This window comes from Desmodus rotundus, chromosome 13 (genome assembly GCF_022682495.2).
Source record: "Desmodus rotundus isolate HL8 chromosome 13, HLdesRot8A.1, whole genome shotgun sequence".
NCBI lineage: Eukaryota > Metazoa > Chordata > Mammalia > Chiroptera > Phyllostomidae > Desmodus > Desmodus rotundus.
Window position 1 is genome coordinate 25,281,021 of NC_071399.1, and position 25,210 is coordinate 25,306,230.

General features: G+C 50.6%; 1 protein-coding gene across 6 annotated transcripts in view; it reads right to left on the bottom strand.

Moving 5' to 3' along the window:
- ANK1 (ankyrin 1) overlaps nucleotides 1–25,210 on the bottom strand; it is a 197,385-nt gene that overhangs the window by 114,006 nt on the left and 58,169 nt on the right. Inside the window, exon 1 of one of the 6 annotated variants that reach the window (XM_053916482.1) lies at nucleotides 11,387–11,512. The exons of the other annotated variants lie outside the window; for them this stretch is intronic. Coding sequence (XP_053772457.1) covers nucleotides 11,387–11,413 — 27 coding nt within the window. The 5' untranslated portion in view covers nucleotides 11,414–11,512. Of the gene's footprint in view, nucleotides 1–11,386; nucleotides 11,513–25,210 lie in introns of those variants that run through there. 6 annotated transcript variants of the gene reach the window in all.

Here is a 25,210-nt window from a genome sequence, read left to right on the forward strand (position 1 = left end):
TAAACCACTCCCCTCCCCGCCATGGCAAAGCTTTTGCAAACTGAGTAAACACCCTGTCATGCATCCGTGTGGGTTCTAAGGCACTTACACTTATGGAGGGTGTCCTGCTTTGGGCTTTTAAAGCACGAGGACCGTGCACAGTGGGTCCAATGAGACTTTGCTGAGGGAATGGGCACAGTGGGTGATGTGAAGGCCAAAGGTGACCTGCCAGGACAGTGCCACAGGGACGAACACTTGCACCCCTGGCATCAAGCATTTGGGGAGTGGGCTTCCAGGAGTCTGTGTGAAAAGCCACCGTGTGACCAGGAGGAGTGATGCCAGCCCTCGCCGGCTCCTGCTTCTCTTCCTGAGCCTTCTGTTACTACCACTCGTAGCAAAGCAGAATAGGTACTGGCTCGGGGCACAGCTCTCCTGGCTTCATATCCCAGATCTACCACTCACCAGCTAGGGAGTCTTGAGCCAATTAAAAAAAATCTCTCTGTGCCTCAGTTTCCTTATCTGCAACACTCACTGACCTCATAGGGCCATTAGAGAGAGCGCATGAGCGAGCACCTGCATGGTTGTTAGCCCAGGGCCTGGCTCAGGGGTGGGGAGTGTTCGTGGGGGCCCTCACATTTCCCCTTTCTCTGTCCGATCTCTCACACCCACTGCTTTCCACTCGAACGCTAATGCCTTAGATTGGATCTTCATTTCTTTTCACCTGGACCATTCCACAGGCACCTCCAAACCCTCTTCACCTCCAGGCTCCCTCCCACCAACTGAACACACTGGTACAAGTGTCGGCTTCCTGAGCCACAGCCAGGGCCCTGCTCTTTCCCGGCTCAGAGCCCTTCCCTCGCTCCTCACTGCTTTCAGGGTCCTTTGAACAGCCTGGCAGGTCCTTCCAGATCCTTCCTGGTCCACTTTCCATCTATGTTTCCAACCTGATCTTGGTCCTCACTTCTTCTCCTGCATTGAACCAATGTGAAAGCCCGCTGACCAGTCGGGGTCTTTCCTCATGCTTTCCCTGCCTCTGGGGCACCCTCCCGTCTTCCCCTCTCCCTCCATTCTTGACTGCATCAAATCTGTCCCTTACCCCACCTTGAGGTACCATCTCCGTGGGACCTCCCTTGATTTCCTCTGCTTGCGATACTCTTGGTCTCTTCAGAATTTCCAAAGCATTTTATCCCTTGCAGCAGCTTCCTTTCTTGTCGGGATTAGAGTGGTTTACGCACATGCCTCACCCCACTTCCAGCCCGAAAGTGCTTTAAGAGTGGCCACCCAGTCTGCTTCACACCTACAGCCCACAAAACCCCGCCCGTCTCAGATGCTCCATAATGACTATCTGCTTGGAAAATGCTCCAGAACAAGATTCTGAAGGAGCAGAACAGCAGGCAGGTCATGATGGGAATTAGGGAGTTGGGAACATTTCGGAGGAAGGCCGCCAAGTGTGAAAGGCGTAACAGAAGGGAGGCTCCAGGTAGCCCTGTGTGCTGCCCCCAGGCCTTTGCACAGCTGCCTCGAGAGGGACACTCTGACCCTCGGGAGACCCAGAGGATGGACGCCCCAGTTCAGTTATTAGCAATGTCTCTAAGCAGGGCACAACTTTATTGTTACACAAATAAGCAAAATTAGATGTAAACAAGCAAAGACACTTCATCAATGACTTAATGCTGCCCTGTGCACCACTCGTTTGGAATACACAGACAAAGTTCCCAACAGCCATCCATGAATGAATGGAGTAGAGAGGAAGGGCTCCTTTGGTTCTCCTAATCCTGGAGCGTCTATTTAAATATCGCGTTGTGCTTGACTCATTCACAACAACCTGCTTATACCAACTCAGCACTTGACACCCGGCTCCTTTGGGGCTGTCAGTGCTGAGTGCGATTATATTTGCATTTTTCAGATGGAGACACGGGGATATTCAAAATTAAGTGGTTTTTCAAAATCCCACAGGAAGACAGTTTAGATGGAGACCGAAAATCCAAACCTGCCAACTTGTCAGTGCATCACTCCCTCTGCAAGTGCTTTTCAACCAAATCTGAGAAAGACCGCAATTCTAACAAAAGGCAGTTCCTGTGAGGAGTCTACAAAGAGAAGAGAAAAGGAAGTGGTGGACCAGCCTCCCCTTGATCATTCGATGCAACAACCTGGACACCTTTTCGTGTTTTACACACACATACACACATGCGTGTGAGTCAGGGTTGGTGGTCAATGATCGTTCACTTCTTTAACTCCATAGGCATCCCAAAGTAGAAACGGACCAACTACTAGAGAAGGACCATGGCTTTTGTTGTTTTTTTAAGTCCTCATCCAAGGATACGTTTATTGATTTTAGAGAGGAAAGGGGAGAGAGAGAGAGAGAGGAAGAGAGAGAGAGAAAGATCAATTGGTTGCCTCCTGCATGCACCCAGACCGGGGAGCGAACCTGAAACCTTTTGGTGTATAGGATGACGCTGCAACCACCTGGGCCTCCCAGCCAGGGCAGAACCATGGCTATAAGGGGACCAGAGAAGGAGGGAGCTGGGGGCTGAGGAGAACGGAGGGACAGTCTCTGGCCCAAAGGATGGGCAGCGTCTGGATTGGCAATGAGAGAAGGAGATGGAGGGGAAGTGTGGGCCTGAAGGCGAGCAGTCATGGTTTGTTTTGATTCTATCAAAAGCTCGAGGAAATTGGGTTGGAAAGCTCCATTCTAGCAGGCGATATTGAATGTAACTCACATGCACTTGGCAATGAAAAGACCTCCACTGCCACTGCCTCTGTCTGAGTGCAGACACTGCCACTTGCCGGCTCTCCGACCTGAATTTAACTCCCCAGAACCTGGTAGTGTAGCCAGGAGAGATAAGGAACTTGAAATAATATTACCTCCTAAGAGGTGCCCAGCAAAATCCACACATAAAGCACAACACTACTTAACGGCAGAAGTCTCCCTAAAAGATTGCATGTCTTTCAAATAAATCCCAATTGGAAAGAATTTGGCTCATCTGATTGAGGTTCAGCAGAAGAAGAGAGACAGAAGAAGAGAGATACAACAACGGCCCAGAAATGGCCGTTGTAACACTCCCACCAACACACCAACGCTCAGACTGGCGCCTGCAGACGCTGCTTCTTTATCACACGCTCTTGCCCACAGGACTAAAAGTGGCTCCAGAAAAAGTGTTTCTCATCACAGCATCCCAGGCAGCTGCTACCAACCAGACTGGCATTGACTCGGGCAATGAGGTTCGTTTTCTATTCCAGGGTTGTTTAATCAGCAATTTGTAACAAATGCAATGCTCTCGGCTGTGGGGCATGAATGGTTCATCAGCAGGCCTCACCACCATCTTGATGACATATTCTTCAAGAATTCCGCCCCCCCAATTCTCTGATTGTGTGTTTTCCAGGGCACTGTTATCACTGACTTGCCATTTAGATTTTCCTAATGGGGCAGAATTCAGTGGCCAGAGAACACAAGTGAACAAGAACACACACACACACACACACACACAAATCCCAGAAAACCAGCCCTGGTTGGTGTGGCTCAGTAGACTGAGCACGGGCTGCAAACCAAAGGGTCGCTGGTTCAGTTCCCAGTCAGGGCACATGCCTGGGTTGCAGGCCAGGTCCCCAGTGGGGGACATGTGAGAGGCAACTACACATTGATGTTTCCCTCCCTCTCTTCCTCCCTCCCTTCCCCTCTAAAATAAATAAATAAAATCTTTTTTTTTTTAATCCCAGGAAACCAGAGAAGTCATATTTCCCGTTGTAAAGTTGGCAGGCTGAAGTCAGCACCAGGTTCCTGGACTCGCGTTAACTCAGTTCCCAAACCTGCTGTCCTCCTGTTGTGCTTCAAAATCAAGTTTTGGGGACTGCAACCTGGGGCCCAGATCCCAGACCAGAGGGGCTCCATTATAAACAGTCTGTCAGTACCCTCAGACAGCAACCGGACTTCCTCACCCTCCCTGACAGCAGCGAGACTCAGTGTCCTCATCTGTACCATGGGCAGTTATTCCCAGGGGCTGCTGTGAGGGATGTGAATCACACAGCATCACGGCTGGTACTTAGTAGCCACTCAGTAGTGTCGATTGCCTGCGGTTCTGCTTAACTAGGGCCTCCTCTGCTCTCCCCTGGACAGCAGTAATCTTCCTGACTGGTCTTTACTCCCTGCTCCCCCTGCCCAACAACCCTCCTCCTCAACCTTGCCAGCGTGAGCTTTCTGGTCGCAGCACTTGCCTACCCAAAACCCTTTGCAGCCTCCCAACACCTGTGGAACAAAGCCCGAAGTCTTAGGCTGACATTCAGAAACTCTGAATCTAGACCCTGCCTACCTCTTCATCCTCATCTCCCACACCACCTATCACCCACCTGTCTCTAAACACCTAGATCAGGCACCTTTCCCAGACAGGCCGGGCACTTCTACACTCTCCAGCCTTCTGATCGCGCTTTTTCTGCCGCCAGCACCTTCCCAGTCTCTGCTTTGTGAAGTTCCACTGACTCTTCCAGGTCCGTGCAGAGTTCGTTTCCTCTGTGACACTTCCCTGACACGCTCCTTTGTTCAGCTGACAAGCAGAATTAATTCCTCCCCATTCCGGCCTCCCGCTAATGTAGCACTTCCCTGAACTGAAGCTATGTGAAAGGTAGGAAGAGATTTTTAAAAATTTCTTAGAATGTTTAAAGTCATTGACCCAGAGGAGAACACGGACTTCAAAAAAATGGTCACGACTGACGTTCCCTAACACGCCAGGCTCTGCTCTCGTGCGCGCCCCACAGCGACTCCAGGACAGCCGCCACTGTCTCCAGGTCACGCAGGAGGAAGTGAAGGTACGGGAGGGTTTACAGCGCCATCTAGAAAGTGGCAGAGCGGAACTCCACCCCAGGCGGTCTGGCTGCCGAGCCCAGAGGCTGGACCACTGTGGTCAGATCGCTGGTCCTTGTGGTATTCGGGCGAGCCCACCTGCACTGTACAGTTTGGGCTTTGGGGGCGCAGACCAGTGGGGAGAAGGGCATGTAAAATATTAGCTTCGGCACAACCAGTATGTGAGGCCAGGAAGGTACATACCTATGAGCATCGAAAGACAAGCAATCCAATTAAAAATTGGCAGACCACCTCAATAGATATTTCTTCAAAGACATACCGAGGCCAACAGACATATAAAATGCTGCTCAAAATCACTAATCATCAGGGAAACACAAATCAAAACCACAATGAGATATCACCTCGTACCTGTCGGAACAGCTACTATCAATAAGTCAAACGACAAATGTGGCAAGGATGTGCAGAAAGGCGACCCCTTGTGCACTGCTGGAGAGGCTGTGAAGTGGCACAGCCATTGCGGAAAGCACTAAGGAGGCCCCTCAAAATGTTCAAAACACAACTACCATATGACCCAGTGATTCCATTTCTGGGTATCTATCTAAAGAAAACAGAAACACTAATTCAAAAAGACGTATGCACCTCTATGCTCATTGCAGTATTACTCACAATAGCCAAAGTATGGACGCAACACAGGCGTCCACAATAGATAAGAGGATAAAGAAGAGGTGGTATACATGTACAATGAAATATTACTCAGTCGTAAAAAAGAATAGAATCTTGCCATTTGCAACAACATGGATGGACCTAGACGGTATTATGCTAAGTGAAATAAGACAGACAGCGAAAGAAAAATACCGTATGGTTTCTCTTATATGTGGAGTCCAAAAAACAAAGCAAAAGAGAAACAGACTCAGTGATAAAGAAAACAAACTGCTAGAGGGGAGGTGGGTGGCGAAATGGATGAGAAAAGTGAAGGAGAGAAGAGGCACAAATTCCCAGTTATAAAAGCAGTAAGTCGTGGGGATGTGGGGCACAGCACAGGGAGTAAAGCCAGCGATATTGTGATAACTTTGTACGGTGACAGGTGGCCTCTAGACTTACTGTGGTGGTCCCTCCATTTGTACACACATGTGGAATCACTATGTTGTACACCTACAGCTGATGTAATATTGTATGTCAGCTATACTTCGGTAGGAAAAAATTAGTTCTTTGTATCTGTGTGATTCAAGATCCTATTATAAAAGGCTTACGTGTATGTATTTAATAGAGTTTTAGAGACCAAAACCCCTTAAAGAACATAAGGAATAACATCTAATGGTGGAACAGCAGGCTTCCCGGAAGATTGGTGGTGCAGGTGCTGGAGGACCAGGAGTGCCTGCTAGTACGTTCAAACCACACCGTGTAGACAGAAATATTAACCAACCCTGGGCAGACTTAAAAAATGACACCCCTAGCCATTCCCTCCTTTTGGAGAAAACGGAAAGCACCGGTACCACTGTAACCCGCCCGCCCCGCCCCACTGGGAGCTGAGGGTGCCAGAGTGAGGCGGGAGAGGGGCCTGGAATGGGCTCTCGGAGGAGCTGGAGCCTGCTCCACTGTTTGCAGCTCAGCAGCCCTGCCCGTTGGCTGGGCCACCAGAGAACAAGGACTGGACCCAAGCCAGCTTCCTTTCAGCTTGCATCGGCACGAGCTTTGGGAAGCAAACTGAAAGCAGGTGCTCTTTCTTACAAAAGATTGCTTCGCAGTCCACCCCTGGAAAGGACAGAGCAGTGTTCCGACCAGTGTTGTCCCAGGAAGGGTCACACTGGCTTCCCGCTGCCTTCTCCTGGAGACAGCTGGTGCCTGCAGGTTTCTCAGGGGGGAACACTGTTCCAGCCCCCAGGCAGGAGAGAAGGACTGGGGGCAGGGGCTGTCCGCTTTTTTGTTTTTTTCTAATCTGTCCACAAGCAAGTTTTCCCTCCAAGCAAAGCACCCTGCCTGCATTCCCAGACCACTTTCCACTCCAGGCTAATAGAGTTCAGGAGCTGGTGGTCAGGCCCATTAGCCATGGGCCTGCTTCCTCCATTAATGCACCTGCCTTCCTGCCTGCCTTCCTTCCTTCCTTCCTTCCTTCCTTCCTTCCTTCCTGTGTTGTGACAGTAAATTCAGGACATAAATCAGCCTCTACTGAGAGAGCAAGCCGCAGGGGGGCAGTGGTGGTCAAGGGTGAGCGGAAGGCAGGGGAGCAGATAATTCTATTTCTCACTAGATCTGTAATTGGTTGTCACTGCCTGTCAGAAAATGATGACAAAACTCTGAACCTGGCCTGAGCAGGTTCATACCATCCTCCATCCCAACTGAGTGAGTCAGAGAAACTGGGGAGCTTGTCCAGCTGGGGCATTAGGCTGTGACCGCCAACCTCTGCCCAGGGCCTGTTGGAGATTTATTCTCCAAATAAAAACCCAATACATTCCTAACACTCAGTCAATGCCCAAGGTTTGGGCAAGTGAAGAGGAGGCAAGAGCTCAGGCTCATTCTTTGCTTTGCAAAGATTTCATTTATCAAATATATATTTCAGCCGCATGTTCAAGACCTTGGTCAATGCCGAAGGGAAACAAGTGACTCAATGATGAGTCAGCCCGGGCTGCCACCCCCGGCCTGCCGGGGATGGCTTACAGATGTAGAAAATGAGGAGGGCCTTAAGGGGGAGGTTCCAATAAAGGGCCAGGAGAGTTCACAAGAAGGACAAACAAAATTCCAAGAGTACAGTATGTGAACAGTCATACTCATAAACCACGAGAGCCTTGATTTCCAATTTTGTGACCAAATTAGCGAGCAGTAGTCTGTTGTGAGGTGCTTTGCAAGTCATCTGTTGTTTATTCATGAATGCAAGTGATACTTAACGAGCACCTACTATGTGCGAGCTACATGCCCAGCTACAATCGTGAGCAAGACAAGCACAAGCACCTGGCTATGGAGCTTACCAGTATACAACTTTCCAAACACGGCCTGTGGGAGGAACTGGCAGGCGTGCAGCATGGCTGGCGCGGTGTCCGTGGGAGCAGGCCTGGGGGGCAGGCCATGGCAGGAGGGCCACAGTGAGGGGTCTGGACCCTTTCCTAAGGACATGTGAAGCCACTGACGACGTAAAGCAGGGGTCTGATGGGGGGAGATGTGCCTTTCTACAAAATCACTTTGGTCCTCTGTAAAGAGGGGACCCTAGGGAGCCAGACCATCACTACTACCTTTTAAAACTAAGAGCACATGCAAGGGTCCCCTCCGTGGCAGCTCTGCTTTCTCATACTTGTCCCTGAGCGGCCTTTTCGACGCCTAGCATTCCAGAACCACAGTTACAGAACCGTGCTCTATGCTGAGGCCCGAAGAAAACGGCGAAGGGCCGCCGGCAGCTGTGATTACAGATACCTGTGAGCCGTGAATCGTAATTTATAGTGGCTTCCACCGCCTTTTAAATTTTACCCGTGGCAATTTTTTCAGTAAAGCGTATCCGTGGCACTATTTATTTTCTCACTAAATTGGAAAGTGCACGGGAGAAGGGGATTATCAATACCTGGGTGTGGCCGAGAGCTACAGCGAGGGTAACACGTCAACAGCCGGCCTGTGCATCCCAGGGAAAAGAAGGCTGAGAGCCACTGCACTAGAGGACACGGGTAACTCCGCCTGCCACACTATATTAGAGGTCGTTCTATTCGGGAGCTTGTTGTTGGGAGCCTGTTTCAAAGGCCTTGGGAAGCCACAGGTACAGGGAGAAGGCGAAGCATACCCTCTGCCTAATCCCAAGACTGTCTATCGCTCCTTGTCTTGCTCAGGGTAGACGTATTCACGATGCTGTACAAGGCCGTCCATGTTCTGCGCCCTGCCCCCTCCCCAATCTCTCCCTCTGACCTCACCCCCTCCCACCCAGCCCTCCACCCCTGCTCCAGCCACACTGGACCCCTGGTTCTTCCCACAACGGACGCCAGCCTCAGGACCGTTGCATGTGCTATTTCCTCCAGAGCTCTGCATGGCTCTCTCCCTCCCCTCCTTCAAGTCTTTGCTCGATGTTTTCTATCTTTAAGGGGACGTGAAAAACAACGTTCTTTATTCTGAAGGATGCTGCCAACCAAGGCCAGCACATCCGTCAGTGCCCGCAACACATCCAGTTAGCCACCTTACAAAAGTTTCCCTCCAAAATCATAATCGGCAAGTACATTCATCACCAGTCTGACCTGAGAAATCCCGGCCACCCAAGGAACAGTGGCCTAAGGTATCATCCAGCAGATCGGGCCGGCCAGAAAGAAAAGCCACGGACCCAGTGTCGTAAGAGTCTGACTCGGACAGCGCAGGCAAGTGTCACAAATCCTGCTGGACTCTAAAGGTGATCCATCTCAACCGTGGTGATGTAACTGAGAAGTCCGCAGCTTCTGATAATCAACGAAGTTTCATGTTTAAGATTCTTGACATCGACTTTTAACCCTGATTGGCAGCCAGACGCAATCTAACTTTGAAAGACAACAGCCAAAGCAAACCACATCGAGGCTTTCTTGGAGTGTCTTATTTAAATTGCACCCTCCTCACATTTTTTTATCCCCCTGGCCTGCTCCCCGCCTCACAGCACTTCTTGTCTTTCAGTATTTATTTATCCCCACCCAAGGACACGTCCACTGACTTTAGAGAGAGAAGAGGTGGGGGGGGGAAGAGAGAGAGAGAGAGGGAGAGAGAGAGAGAGGAACATGGATCGCTGCCTGCCACACCTGCCCCGTCCCACCAGCCTGGCCAGGGATTGAACCTGCGACTGTTTCAGTGCACGGGATGATGCTCCAACCAACTGAGCCACCCAGCCAGGGCACCACTTCTTTTGTTTTGAGTCTGTCTCCTTGTCCTGCTGGAATGTGGGCCCCACAGGGCAGGGATTTGGGTCTTTGTGCGCACTGCTGTCCTGCCAGTGCCTACGCCAGGACCTGACACAAGCAGGTGGGTGACAAATGTTTCTTAAATGTTAACAGACCTTGAGGACAGAGATTTTCTGTTACTTTACCTTTACAAAGAACTCTATTATCTTTCTTATTTCCTTTTTCTTTTTTTTTAGCAACAACAGCAAAACCCACCTTTCTAAATATGTTTCACTTAGATTAAACTCAAAAGAAGTCAGCTGATTTTGCAGAGACACTGGCCAATGCATGTTGGGGCACAGGGTGGCAACCGGAGATTAAAAGCTAGTTACAACTCACCCCTAAAGTCAAGGGTCAGTTGAGTTTATATGACCCTGCTTATAAAATCAACGCTCAAGGCTTCCGTTTCCTTTTCTAATGCTTTGGGATTCAGCCTCACAGAAGATCCAGCTCCCAGATTTACAAAAAAAAGAGCCACAGAAAAAAGTGGTTGTCCCCCAGCTACACTTGGCGGGTGAAAGTAGTCACGGTAATTTTGAGCGTTTTGTTTATAAGCCATTCCTTATTCCTGCAAAGCGCTGGGCTTGTATTTGGGTCTGGAGACAGTTCTTGGGTCCCGTGTGCCACTTGGTCACTTCCCCGCATTCTGAGGCATGTGACAAGCACCCTCCCAGACTCCCTATGCAGCTGTGGCCTGGGGTCGCCCCGTGGAAGGAAGAGACTCAGACAAGCTGAACTTGGCTCCTGCTGCCAGGGAACTAAACGCAGGAGTCCCTGGGTTCCTCCACAGACCCTCCCCCTTCCAGGAGGAAAAAAATCAATCATCAGGAAGGCACATTGCAAAGCTGCCAAACCACTAAATAGAAATTCCCACTCAACGTGCTCCACTGCACCCACAGGCCTGAGACGGGGAAAAGGGTAAGTGCCCACTCTGGCCACTGCTCTCGGGTCCCTCTTAAGCATGTGGCCTGGGGTCCGACTCTGGCCTCAGAATCCACCACCAAAGCCAAGAGCCTCACCCTGGCACAGGACACTTTATAAACAGCACTGCCGGCCGGGCTGCTACTCAGCGATACGCCCTATCTGCACGGGGGAGGGGTAGGGGCACCAGGAGCCCTCTGTGAGCCCTCTTCATTATCGTGATGCAAATACCCATTAGGCCCCACCTCCCAGAGCCGCTCTGCCGCTTCTTGCCCTTGTTTAGACTGGTCTTCCTCTAGTTGGTTAGCAACATGAACCCCCGATTCAGTGTTTCAGGAACAGAGGAGGTGTGACGACAAGCTGACTGGCTTTGGTGGGTCTTTGAGAAAACAAGCAAGCCTCCTTCCAAACAGGGGTGACCCAGGTCCCCCAGCAGATGCCCTTCATCTCCCTCAGGGCCAGTGACAACACACCTGAAAAATACATTGCTCAGAAGTAGAGTCGAGACTGAAAGACTACTGTCCACAGATAGTTCTTCCCCAGCTCCAATGCAGAGAGAACATAGTTCAGAGACCCAGGTGCGCAGAACTCAGTTTGACAGCAAATCTCACACTGCGAAAGGCATAAGCCAGATTAACCAAGTCCAGCGGAGGCCACCTGCTGCCTTCAGCGACAAAGCCAGTGAGTGCTGATGTAATACAAAGCCACAGACGCCCCAGGCGACACAGACTCTGTCACATCCAAGGACCGCAGCAGCCCCTTCCTGGCTCCTCACATCTCTCCTCCCCTCCCCTCTCCTCGGAGCAGCTGCTCCAGGACTCACTTTGCAGAAGCCCATCCGGAAGGGCATGCTGGTCCCTCACCAGGATCCCTCGGAGGGTCGGTTGTTTGCCGCAACAGCAGCTGAGGCTGCGGATGGCACCGCTGCTCTGCGGAGACCTGGGACATCTGTGGCCCTCGGACAGGCCTTATCAGCAGCAGAGGCTCGGGGCAGAGGGGAGGTGCCCCCCTGGGGCGTGCAGATTACAGGGGTGCCCTCATCTGCTCCCGCTCAACCCGGCCCTCGCGCCAGACCTGGGCCAGCACAGTCCCTGCAGAGGGACCCTCGGGTGCAAGCAAAGCAGGGGCAGCCCCTCCAAGCGCTGTGCTTCAGGGAGGCAGAGGGAGCACAGGCCCACTGCCTTCCCCCTCCACCGGCTGCCGAGTTTGGAGTTCAGGGCTCCTCCAGAGGCCAGGCTGCCTGGAGTCGGCTCCTGGGGGAGACAAAGCCCCCCAGGTAAGCACAGTATTCCATGGCCAGGGGACTCTTCCAGGAGCCAATGGCCTTCTCTGACTAACCGGCCCTGGGTCTTCAGGACACATGCTCTGGTCCTCTCTACATTTTTCTAACATACTTTACTGGGGGTCCCTGTGTTCCTTACCTGCTGATTTGCGGGGAATCTGGGTACAACCTTAATAACACTGGGTATCTGGGTACAACAAAAATAACAACCTGCCTGGGAGCCAGAGGTGAGTCACCACAAAGAGCGGCAAGTGGGGGTCGAAGCAACTCCACAGCCCCTTGGCCTGGGCATGGGGACAGCCCCGAGAACCCAGGCTGGGTCCCTCCCACAGGCCTGGCCCCGGGAGGCCTCTTTTGCAGCATCCGGCCATTGCACAATGGGATGAGGTGGCATCCACCTAGAGTGGCTTCACCCGGTGAGAACACTGTGCCCTGGAATAGCAGCTGGTGGCTGGCAGAGGGAAGGGACGACCCGAAGGGACTGCAATGTGAGGCCTGGAGAAGGGCAGTTTCTCGCCCTCACCTACATGGGAGCTGCGGCTTACAGGGAATACATCCATGTTTGCGTTTCTTGAGATGTGCTGACACCGCCAGGCTCAGTCCTGGGCTGAGGCTGCTCCAGGTTCCCTGAGAGGCAGCCATCTGGCCTCAGAACTTCCCCACAGATCCAAACGGGCGCTGCGGTGAGGGCACAGCCTCGGTCGAGAACGCCAAGGGCCGCCGTGACCCTCTGTTTCCCACAGCAGCTGCAAAGCCCTACAGTGGCGGCTGGGGGCATCTCGGAGCAGGCCAGCCCCAGTGTGGTGTAGGGGGGAGGGCAGGGCAAAGCAGTTCCACATTTTGACTAAAAATAACCACCATAATCATGACAGCACAAGTCCTTAGCAGACATCTATGGAAGCACAGAATTCAAAACAGTGTTGTTTTTCTAGGGGGCCAGGAAGTTCAAACACGCAGAAGGAGCAGGTCAGGGCGGGCGTGACTGCACACAGCCCCGCTGCAGGACCAGCGTTCTTGTCTGGCAGCAAAGGCTGGCCGCGGAGCTGCAGCAGGGCTGATACCCGGCTAGGGCTCGCACCGGTCTCTGGCACGGCTCCACGGCCGCCTCCAGCTGGGCGATAAGAGCAAGGGGCCCTTTCACCACCCAGGGAAGAGGAAGAACAGTGTCTTTCTTGTCTCTCGGGCTCTGAGCAGAAAATGCCAGTGAGAAATCATGGAGCGTAACACGGATTTAGAAAATGCCCTGTACAGAGAAACTGTAATCTTCGGCAAGAGCGGACGGGCTTGATTCTGTGAGGCCCTCCTGTGGCGCTTCTGGTGGCAAGATGGTCTCTGTCACTTCCCTAAGCCCTGGAACGGCAGCAGCTCGCGTCCCTGGGAGCCGGGACACCTTGGAATTTAACCCCAGGACGGGCCCTCTAAGCAACACAAGACTATTGCCCCACAGGTACATCAAAAGAGAAAAAACCTGGCTGAAGGGAACTGGGCCAGCCACGCAAGCAGCTTGATTTTGAAGCACTGGACTCACCACGGGCTTGAGGCCCCGAACTCCTCCCTGGAGCAGTTTCTCTCAGCAGCCAGGCTATGGGAGGAGGGGGTCACAGTGCCGGAACCCGGGTCGAAGTGACCTTTGTCACTCCCCGTCAGCAGATTGCTGCCAAGAGCTTTCCCAAGTTCTCTGCCCTATATCTTCCTTTCTTCTTAATCTCTGAAAGGAAGCCTCAAACGCTGTCCCAACTTGTGAGATGCAAGGACCAAGAGGATCCCTTGAAAATTCAGCACCCCCCCCACCGCAGTCCTTCGCAGGCCCCTCTCCTCTTTGTTCCGTTTCTTTCTTCATGTCCAAGCTCGCCCACAGCGCTCACTGTGTGCCAGGCACTGTCCTGGGCACACGGCGTTCACTCATACAATCCTCATAATTACCCTGAAGTATCCATAGGTGTTCATTATCGTTAGGATGTTTGCAGACAAGGAAACTGTGGCACAAAGAGAGCAAGAAGAGGCAGAGGCAGTTTCAAACCAGGCCGTCTGGATGGAAGGTCTGGAGGCCATGGTGCTTCGAGGCCAACACTTGAGTTCACAGTCAGCCAGTCCATTCTCCTCAACCAGTATGGAGCTCGACAACTGGCCGTTGACTGTTCCAAGTGTTCTTGTCTCAGTGTTCGATGTTTAGAAGATAACCTCAGTCTCTCTCAGCACCCCCAACATTGTGATATTATTTCCCTGCAGCCTCTCTTTCCATGCACATTTCTCTTACTTTAACATTCTTATTATGACATATTTCAAACAAAAAGAAAATCACAGAAAACATCTACACAATCACTCCTGTGTCCACTTCTCAGCTCCATTAAATTTTGCCACGTGTCAGATTTTTTAGAGAAATAACACACTACATCCTGTTGAAGCCCGTGTGCAATGCACCTCAGCCCCATTCCCCTCTGTCCTAGCGGTAAGAACTAACCTGAATTTGGTGTTTCTCAGTCCCATGAATTTTCACTGCAAAAAATAGCTATTAGCTCTGGCTGGTATGGCTCAGTGGATTGAGCACCAGCTTGCGAACCAAAGAGTCACCAGTTCGATTCCCAGTCAGGGCACATGCCTGGGTTGAGGGCCAGGTCCCCAGTAGGGGGTGTGCAAGAGGCAACCACACATTGATGTTTCTCTTCCTCATTCTCCCTCCCTTCCCCTCTGTCTAAAATAAATAAATAAAATCTTTAAAAAATGTCTTTTTTTTTTTTTAAGTGGCCATCAATCAGCTTTTGTTACTTCAGCCTACAGAGCCTGGGACGTGCCACTTAGCCTCTCTGAGCCTCGTTTCTCCTCCTCTATAAAATTGGTATAAAACACCTCTCTGCTTCACAGGACTGCTGCGAGGATCGTAATAAGTACTTGATCGAAAAGCACTTTATTATCATCAACAGAAACAATGGTCATGCTTCTAGACGGTCTGTGTCAGACAACCTAGGTTCTGTCACTTAGCAGGTGCGTGACCTTGGGCACCTTACTAACTTCTCTCAGTCCCTCAGGGACCTCCGCCATGAGATGGAGTAAGAATGCTCTCTGCCAAGGGTTGTTAAGAGGGCTAAATGGACAACATGTGTGCAGAGCCTGCCCCATAGAGAGTGCTCAAGAAATGTTATCTGGCCCTGGCTGGTGTGGCTCGGTGGATTGAGCGCTGGCCTGCGAACCAAAGGGCCGCTGGTTCAATTCCCAGACAGGGCACATGCCTGGATTGCGGGCCAGGTTCCTAGCTGGGGGTGCACGAGAATCAACCACACATTGATGTTTCTCTCCCTCTCTTCCTCCCTTCCTTCCCCTCCCTCTAAAAATAAATAAATAAAATCTGTAAAAGATATATTTAAAGAAATGTTACCTGGTGTTACTATTCTAGTGACTGTCCCTGCAGACTTTTAAGAATGCACACATAATACATATGAACATATATATAGTTCCAAAAATAGGACCTGTGGTGTTTTAGAACCTGCTTTTATCAAAATATTTTTTCACATGAGAAAAATACACATGTGCATCATCTTTGAAGACTGCACACTTCACTTAATCTACCCCTGTTGCTGAATACTTAGGTTCTTCCCCAATTTTCTTTTTTTTTTTTTCCAATTGAAGCAACATTACAATGGGTACCTTGTATTCTCAAATGTGATTATTTCCTTAAGATTTTTCCCAGTTATTTTTCGAGACTGGCTGGTGTCAAAGGTTATGAACATTTCTGAGATTTTTGTCTGTTTTTCTCCACCCAGGCAGCCAGACTCCACTGGCTGCCCTGCCGTGGCTCCATCCAGGGACTGCACTTGCCTGGAGACATGCGTTCAAGAACTGCCCTGAACTGGGGGGTAGGCTCAGCCCCCACTGTGACCCTGTTCTCACAGTTCTTCCTTGCGCTCGTTGCAAGTTAAGGGCATGACCGCCTGATCTGGCGGTTACACAGGCTGGCTTAGCAGAGGTTTACTTATCTCACCATCCCAATCCTGCGAGGACCCATAACACAAACACTGCACTTACACCCAATCCGCACGTCGGGAAGGACCTCCAAGCCAGCGGGAGGTTCCGTCTTATAGTAACCATGGTAATAATGGACATTTGTAGAGCAGCTTGCCATTGGCAAACATCTACACACACTTCCGTATGTATACTCCAAACAGCCCTGGAGTTGTCGTTATCATTAAAAATTATTACTTCTGTTTTACAAAGTGAGGACTGAAGCTCAGTTGCCTGTGGTCCTCCAACTAATGAGAGACTGAGGCCAGAATCCGTTCTTCTGACAAAGTCCTAGGCTCTCCCACGCCACACTGCCTCTCCTACTTTGTGAAAGTAGATCAGTCATGTTGTTTAGGGTTAATTTGTCACTGGTGCTCTCTCACCACCCTTTTACAGGATGGGGGGAGTGTATTAGGGATGAGGAGGAGGGAAAGAGAGAGACGAGGAGGGAGAGAGATGGAGGAAGGGAATGGGAGGGAGGGAGGGAGGGAGGGAGACAGGACTCATTTTGTTTCCGTCCATCCCAATTCTCGCTTTACCCCTTGACCTAATGGCAGTAACATTGAAAGTGCTGAATATGCTGTTTAAGGATCGTTCTCCAACCTGGGGGGGCATTTGGACCCCTAAAATCTCCAGCTGATGTGCTCAGATGTGGCGCAGTTTGTCTGATTTTTTACAGTCTGGCATTTCCTAGATTGGGGCGGTGTTTGGGGAGGAGAGTCAGCCATACTGACAAATGCTGAGTCTTCAGAATTCAGCTGAATACTCCGTGGATGTAAAGTTTCATGTTAGAAGGTTTAAAGGGGGAAGGTTACCTTTTATTTCCACTAAAAAGGCAAATCTCAGGGACTGGCAGCTCAGACTTGTTCTTTCTGCCCCTCAGCTGTGGACCTGGCCTCTCTGGAAAGGGCCTGGGTTTCCGCAGCGCAGCCGTCTGCGGCCCCTCCAGGAGGCTGCCCAAAACCAGGTCGATGTCTCACTTAATGCCGGCAAACCCCCTGTGTATGCACAGGGACTGCAGGTTCTGTACTATGTCATACAGGGTCACAGAACTCAAAGTGGAACAGACCTTAAAGGTCAGCTGGCACCAGAACCCCTCTTCCCCCAGGGGGTGGTGCCACCTTCCCCTGGACCTTCCGAAATGACGTGTACCCGAGCTTCCGAAGGTCCTGTCTCACACAAGGAGGCCGCTGCCTTGTGACTCCCTCCTCTTGGTCCCAGTTCCGCCTGCCACCACCTTCCTCTCAGCTTTAATGCTCTCACAGGGCGGCTGCTGCCCTACCTCGCTCAGGCTGCCTCACCCAGGTGCTGCCTTGGGTGCTTGGACAGGCGTGGGCTTGAGCTCCAGCTCCACCGCAGGCTGGGTAGCCTCCTGAAACCTCAGTAGGAAGGTAGTAGCCCACCGTGCAGTAGGAATAATGACAGCGGCTGCCTCCTTGGGCTTCCATGAGGACTACACAAGATCACGAGTGCAGAGTGCTCACCACCAAGGCTGCTTGTAGCGTGCACTCAGTAAATGTAGCTGCCGTCATTATTTTCTCCAGACAGACTTTCAGTGCCCATGTTTCTCAAAGTGTCGCATCTGGAGACCCTGGCAAAGCACAGGACAGAGAGCAATTATGATCTCCGTTCATCTGAAAACACCCAGTGCTCCCCTGTCCCTGGTGTCGGATGACCACACTGGCTGTGCCTGCTGGCAAACTGCACGGGCCGTTAAACAGTACGGGCTGTGGCGGGGGCCCCGAGCCTGTCGCCAAAGCCCCCTCTTTGGGCTGACGCTGGTCCGTTAAGTAACCCACTTTGAGTGTGGTCTTCCACTGGTTTCAAGTCACTTAACTATTACCATCCAACCCAAGTGTCTTCACTTTTCTTCGTGCTGTCCGCAAAACCCCACGAGAGACTCTGTCAACACAAAGCATGGGCCAAGTAGAGAACTGTCATATGATTTTAAAGAATAAATATAGAGAGAGGTTCTAAGGGTCCTTTCCTGGCTGAACTGGATGGTCTTCCCCTGCATCAGAATCCTTACAGCATTCTCCTTTCGCTCAATCCGGGACACATCTGTTCCGCATCGCAATTGTGTTGTTTCTGATATAACCAGCATGTGGCTCTTCGGAAGTTACTTTATTTTATTATAGTTATCTGTGTACATGTTTGTCTCCCTTATTAAAAGGAAAGCTCTTCGGTGGCAAATATTGCAATACATTCCTTGCTAGCTGCCATCCAAACATGGGGTTTTCAACATAATAGCTGCACAGTAATTGCCTGTCAAGCGGACCATGGATGCACGTAGGCACGAAAGAATGAATAAGCAAATGATTTCTCCCAATAAACTACTGTGGAGTATTACAAAGGAAATGAGATTAGCTGGGCGTGACTCATTCCTGACGAACCCCCGCGAGCCGTTGGAGACCACTGTTTCCCCCTCACTGGTCATGAACCATCTGCCTAATAATCCATTCTAAATCTTTCTCAGGAATTCGGCACGGTGAAATCTGTTTTCATGAAAAGTGAGATAGCTGCCTGCTTCCATTCTCCTCTCCAGTCCTTCAGGGTTTCACCAAGAGTGTCTCTGTGACCGCAAGTCCACGCTGACTCAGCACCAGGAAGGGCATGCATCGGGACCAGAAACCGCCGTGCATCTGACACCCGACTACTAAGTTGATGGCTGATCGGAAGCAAGGTAGCTCAGTTCAATCGAGTAGATTTTTCAAAGTCTCCAAACTTAAAATCACACGCTCCTATCACTAGAAATATTTTTGAGCGTATACATTCCATAAACGGGTATTTATAAATCTGTAAATCATATACCTATGCTATTACTGCCCCAATACATTATGTGTATTATAAAACACACCACAAAGCAGAAATTTTAAAAGGATGAAATATCTTCTTCCTGCATTTTCTTGCGCATCGCTGGGGTCCACGGACCCCACTTTGGAGATCTTAGGACCATGGAGGTTACCATCAGGGTGATGAGCTGTGCCCCCCCCCCGCCCCCCCGCAGACCAGAGTGGTTCACTGCCCTCTGGAATCACCCAGCTTGTATCTTTGAACTTCCAGGCACCTCCCAAATGTGTGCCACTGGGCACAGGATGGAGAGTCAGAGGCCGGGCCTGGATATCCATCCCTTAACTGGGAACACGGTGTGAGAACAGGGGCCAGGGAGTGGGGACTGGGTGTCAGCCCGGCTTGGGCGCCTCACCCTGGACGAGTCTCTGAGCACTGCCAGGTCGTCACCCTTCGTCCCTAAAGGAGGAAAGCTCGTATCTGCATCTCAGACCCCTAGGAGGATTAAATGAGGTAATAGGTGACACGGAGCCACAGAACTGGAGCCCAGCAAGGGCTGACTCCTCTCTTGTACAAGGCGCGAGCTTTTCGGGTGGCTGGTGGTGTCTGTAAGAAATGAAGTCACTCCGCTCTCTGTACTGGTGAGCGGCACTGTTTTTCTCCTAGCCGGCAGCTGAAGATATAATTACTTAGAAACGCTGGAAGGGGCAATCTAGGGAGAGAGGTGGTTGGTGTAGATAAGAACAGGAGCGGGAGGCCGTGAGCAACAGGAGAAAAAGGCGCCCAACTTCAGGGAGAAACAGACATATTTACTCAGTGTTACCGCCCTCCACTTTTTCTCCAGCGGAGCAAAGTATCTCTATCTTTCTAGTAGAGATACTTTGAAATGTAGTTTTATTTGTATTTAAAATGTATCATGCAAAATTTAAAGCACACAAAAATGACAAAGAAAAATACAACGCATAGCTAGCTAGGTATTCAAAGCTCAACTCAGGAAATAAAACATTGGAAACAGTTAAATCCACTTTCTCTGTCACCTCCTTCCCATCTGACATTATGAATTCATATCTATCACTCCATACCCTTCTATGTACCTTTATCACATACATCTGAATCCCTAAGCAGTATATAGTATCATTTAAATATATTTTTAAACTTAAATATATGTCACTACATTATTATTATCCCTTTGGTTCATTAACTCATTTCATGCAACAGATTTATAAACTGCCTACTATGTTCTTTTGCCACGATTAATTGCAATAACAATTTTTAAAAATCTCTTCCCTTTCCAGGCCTGGAAAGATGTCAGCACAAACTCCATGAAAAATGATTCCTCTGCAAAATCATTTTTGGATTTTGTAAATTCTTACTGCTTCCATTCACCATTTCAACAGAAAGCCCATCACCCTGTTACTAGGCAGAGCAGTAATGGATGCTGTGCCTCAAGAAGTGGGGCGTAAGGACAAGTCACGAATGTCTAAATGAGTTCTCCCAGGAGAGAGTGGGCTGAGTATCTAGGAAAGGCAGGGAGTTCACCCCCACCTTCACAAGTCTGGGTTTCTAGACAGCAGAGTTCAGAATAGAGTGGGATTCTCCTGAATGCCATCCAAGGGAGTTTAGTTACAGAGGCATCTGCATAAGACTTTATGCCAAAGAGACTCCTCCTCCTCCCAGCTCCATCTGCACTCAGCCAGCAAGTGCAGAGGGCTGGCTGCAGACTGGTCCACCAGCCTCCAGACTCGGTCTTCCTTTCCGAGGCTCCAGCTGTGTGTCGACTCAAAGGGGAAGACCCCGTAGCCCCCTCTTCTTGCCTTCCCCTGGCCCCAAGTGGCTGGCAGAAGAAAGAGGCAGACTGCACAAATTACCACCAGGGTCACTCGATGTGACACTTCAGCCCACTCTAGTTTTCTGTTACACACGGTTCTGGCTACAAAAGATCACTTTGGTTCATGAAGTTCCTCGTCCTTTGGATTAAGTAAATAAAAATGCTTCTGTGAATATAGGTGATCAGTCCCTTATTAACCTTCGATTGCAGCAGGACCTACCTGCCCCTACTGTGTTCTGGCGGGGGGGGGGGGGGGGGGGGGGGGGGGGAGGGGCTGCCCTTCAACACCCACTCGACGCAAGTCCCTCTCTTAATAAGGAACAGTGGGATGTGTTTTTCTCCTGGTTGTGAGAATAAATCATTTCTTTGTAAACAGAAAATACCAAATAAAAAGAGGAAACTAAAAATCACCCCAAATCCCTCCATCGTGCGATAAACATCATTAGATTTTGATACATTTGCTTCCAGTCTCTTTTCTTTGCATATGAATAAAACATATTTTTTCAAAATTGGATTTATACCATGTATAATAGTTTGTAGCCTGGAATTTTTTCAAGCCTCACGGTGGCAATAAACACATCACTCTTACTCCCGTGCCTCCGAATCTCAGGCCTGCTGTTGTTCTCAGCTTCCTCCCCCCATCCATCTAAATCTTCCCCACCTTTAATTCCCCATCCTGCAAAGCCTTGCCTAATAATCTTGGTCTGCATTCATTCCATTCCTGTCAATATATTCAGACTGTGTTTGTACAGGTTGCATAATTCAGTGCTTGATCTATTGTCTTGTCTTTTCTAATAACGTTGAGAATTTGGTCTATTAATTCCTGGAGTAGGTAGCAGCTCTGAAAAGGTCAGCAGCCGTGTCTCACACATAGTTGGTGCTCAGTAAGCATTTGCTGATTTTCAGATGGATTTATAACACAAGGATTCCATTATCCCCCCGACCTTTGGTGTTCTATGCAAAGGTGAAACTTCCAGATAAAGTGGCCAGAAGTGGGGAATAAACAACCAATCTTTACAAAATGCTTTTGCAAAGTTTATCCTGGAAAGGTGTGGGGCTCACATCTTGTACTTTTGTAATTCAGCCCTTCCCTTGGCTGGTGTAGACATGGCATATTTCTCTAAGAAGCACTGACAGAGGGCTAGAACCAGCCTGGAACTTTCTGGGTGGGAATATATCCAGGGTGAGTCCCCCTAGAGCTGGAATAATTCAAACATCAAAGAAATAATGAGATGCCAACTCTCCTCATACTCTCTTCACAACTTACAAATAAAATTAAAATATCTCTAAAAGAAAATTCAGGTTAGAGAGGATTGCAAATTAATGACAGCTATTTTCTAACATTAAAGCAGCATCTTTCTGACCCCATTTTGCAGAGATTCCCTCTGCTCCCAAACACACACACACACACACACACACACACACACACACACACACACGCCCCCTGCTGGAGCCAGCGAGAGTAACTGCCCCACTTTCTGCAACTCATCTATTGCTAACAAGGGGCTGAGGTCCTTCAACTCCAGTTCAGTTCCAGGACCACAGAAACTGAACAGGACACTTTCCCCTAGCTCACTGGAGCGACTTCAAGTCCAGGCCCTCCGCAACCACCTGGAGTTACCAACCCTCCATCTCCCATGTTTAATGCTGAATTTCACAGTAAAGGCTGAGTGCCAGAGGAGAAAAGGGGGACAGGGAGTCTAGGTGCCACTCCTGTTCCTTCCAGAGACCCACCATGACTTCCCGTGCCGCCCCCCACCCCAGCCTGGCACTTGCTTGGCTGTGTGTGACTTGACAAATCACTTCCCCTCTCTGGGCGGTGCTGTCTCATTTGTACACATGCCACAGCCCCTTCCAGCCCATGATCTACCATTCTGTGGAACAACCTTCTCTACTCCGTATTCCCAATTTTAAAGTGCCAATCTGAGGTGTGTGATGGCGGGAGGGCTGGGGGGGGGGCGGGGCGGGAATAGGGTTGGGGGAGGCTCTGCAGGTACCGCCTGCGACCACCATCCTCTATTTCCTGTCTGAACCTCCTTCCTTAAACAGTAGCCATGGTGCACCCCCGAAGCCACCTCCTCCCTAAAGCCTTTCTTTCCTTATAACCATCATCATCATGGTTGCTACAGATGGAGGGAACCTTCCCCTCTGTGCTCCAAGTACATTTTGTTCATCCCTCTGTGGTGAGGGAGCTTTATGCCGAAAGCTGCAGCCTCCTTGCAGCCGCCGCACTGAAATGCCCTGGGGCGCCTCTGTGACTTGGATTAGTCCCGCACACGCTGCAGTGGCAGGGCTGCGGAGAGGGCGCTAGTGGCAAGCACGGGCATTGTTTCTCGGGCACGCTTCGCAGTCTGAGGGGGAGCTGCTTTTCATTTCCCCAAAGACGTCCCATAGGTGCGAGAAGACACTGAGAACAGGCATCTGCAGACAGTGCAAAGCAGAGGGGATGGGGAAGCTGCTGGCGGGCTGTCTGTCCCTCCCCCTTGAGAACCTAGAAAACAGCCGGGCAAGGGCCGGTTTCCGTAGAAGCCCCTGCGCTTTGCTATCCACCGCAGGCCCCTCCTTCCCGTCTGGTGGGTGGCCTTACCACCCCCTTCCCCATCCATCCAGACACCACAAGTCCACTCGAGAGCGCCCTCTGGAGGCCGCCGGGCCGTCTTGGTCCCACTGGTCTCAAACCGGGACGGACTCACTGTTTAAAATAAAATAGAATAAATGCTATTCTGACTTTAGAACCGTTAGGGAAGGGCTTTGGTGGGGAGGGTCTCCTGCTTACTGCACAGCCTGCCACCGCCTCGTTGATGCACCCCCGCCCCCCACGCCTCAGATGGAGACCCCTGTTTGCACACCAGGGGCGTTTGGGAAAGCACCTGCCGGGATCTGTGAGTCGGTTTCGCGGCATTTCCTAGAAGAAAAATCTGAGGTTTCTTCTTGTGCCTTCCTCTTAGCTGATGTTCCTGAGGGACTGTAGGTACATCGCCTAATCCTCATTGCAACCTTGTGCGGTGGGGCCGTCACTACCCCCATTTCTCAGACGCCGAGGCTGAGAGAAGCTAAGTGCTGCCTGCTCAGAGCTGCACCTGCGGCGAGTGGAACTGGGTTTGCACGCAGGCCCTCTGACTCCAGAGTCCTGCTTCCCACCACCGCGATCTGCTTTCTCCTAGCCGAACCCACCGCAAGATCTACATTTACCTTTCCTTAGAATAGACAGTCTTCTAAAATTCAGGTTTTCTTTTTGAGTCTCCATTTGAAGTGCACTAGAGGACCTACCTCATTGTTCCAAAGACTGCCACCCCCTAACTGGCCTGTTACAGAGAAGCCTGACTTGGCAAAGTATTTCATTTTTACAGGTGAGGTTCCCTTACCTTTGCCTCCCCGGATAATAGAAGTGAAAGTATGCAGCACGTCTTGCCCGGCCCACAGCGAGTACCAAATACCTACTTATGGAAGCTAATTTGGGGCCAGCACGAATCCAGCTTGGGATCAGGCCTCTCCTCGACATGAGGGACACCGCAGGTCCCTGTGCAGGGGGAAGTTGGTCAGACAGGGACAGCCAACACGTGGCTTCTAGACCCAGCCTCCAAGACCAAACAGCCACAGCCTCTCCCCCTTTCTTCAAAATACATGAATTTCTACAAAGTACCCTGGCTACCAGATAAGCACGCAGTTCCTCTCCGGGGTCATCTGGTTCTGATGAGGCTTATTAAAATAGGAAACTATTTTTAGGCTAAATCATCAATCAAAAGTATTATCCATTCTGGTATGACTGCTTTCCACAGATAATAAAATCCCATCAACTTGCTCCAAAGAAAAAGTGGCCTACATAACGGCGGCAGCGTGAACGACAATTCATCCCTCACCGAAACGTTCAAAAGCAGGAACAGTGCTGGCGGAGCCGAGATTCCCGGGGACTATCGGAACCTGCAGTCTTGGTTCTAAAGCTGTGGCCGACACAGGAAGGGCTCTCTGGGACCACAACCTCAAGGGACAGAGCTCAAATCCCAAAGGACAAATAGGAAGGTGACATAGTCAGATCGAAACAAGACAAAGCAAATGGCACCCAGCGTCCAAGGAAAAACTCAGAACACCAGTTCTGTGTCGGTTCTGCTTGAGAGGATCCCAGAAGAATAGTTTTGTTGATGAATCATAGAAGAATAATTTTGTGGAGGCCCCATCACACCCAACAACCAGGGCCAGGGCTGTGTCTACAGTCCTCCCACGACCCTTGAATGGCAATTTGGCTCGTCGATGTGGCTGTGTCTGCAAGGCCACTCACCAAATGATTCATTCTCCTCACCAAATGATTCATCTCTTTGGCTACACCCCTTGTCAGTGGACACAGAAGCTCAGTGGTTGCCCAGTGCATTCCAGAAAGGGTCCCTCCTGGGCACGAGGTTGCCGTGAGAGATGCCAAAGGGAACAGTAAGATACAGGCAGAAGAGCAGTGACCTGGGAGGCAGGGGAGCAGGTTCTGGCCCGGGCCTTGACACTCACTGTCTTTGGAGCTCTGGACTAGTCACTGACCTCTCTCTCCGGCATGGGAAGAGCGTGGGCTGGCTGTGGACACCCCCTGGTTTCCTAGCAACAATCAAGCTCAGAGGGTTTCTCTAATGTTAGACATATACTTCACACACGACCCGCAATCCCACCCCTGGGTAGGCATCCAAGAAAAGTAAAGCCTACATCCGCATAACTACCTTACACATGTGTTTATAGCAGCTTTGTCTGTAATCGCCCCGACCCGGAACTAC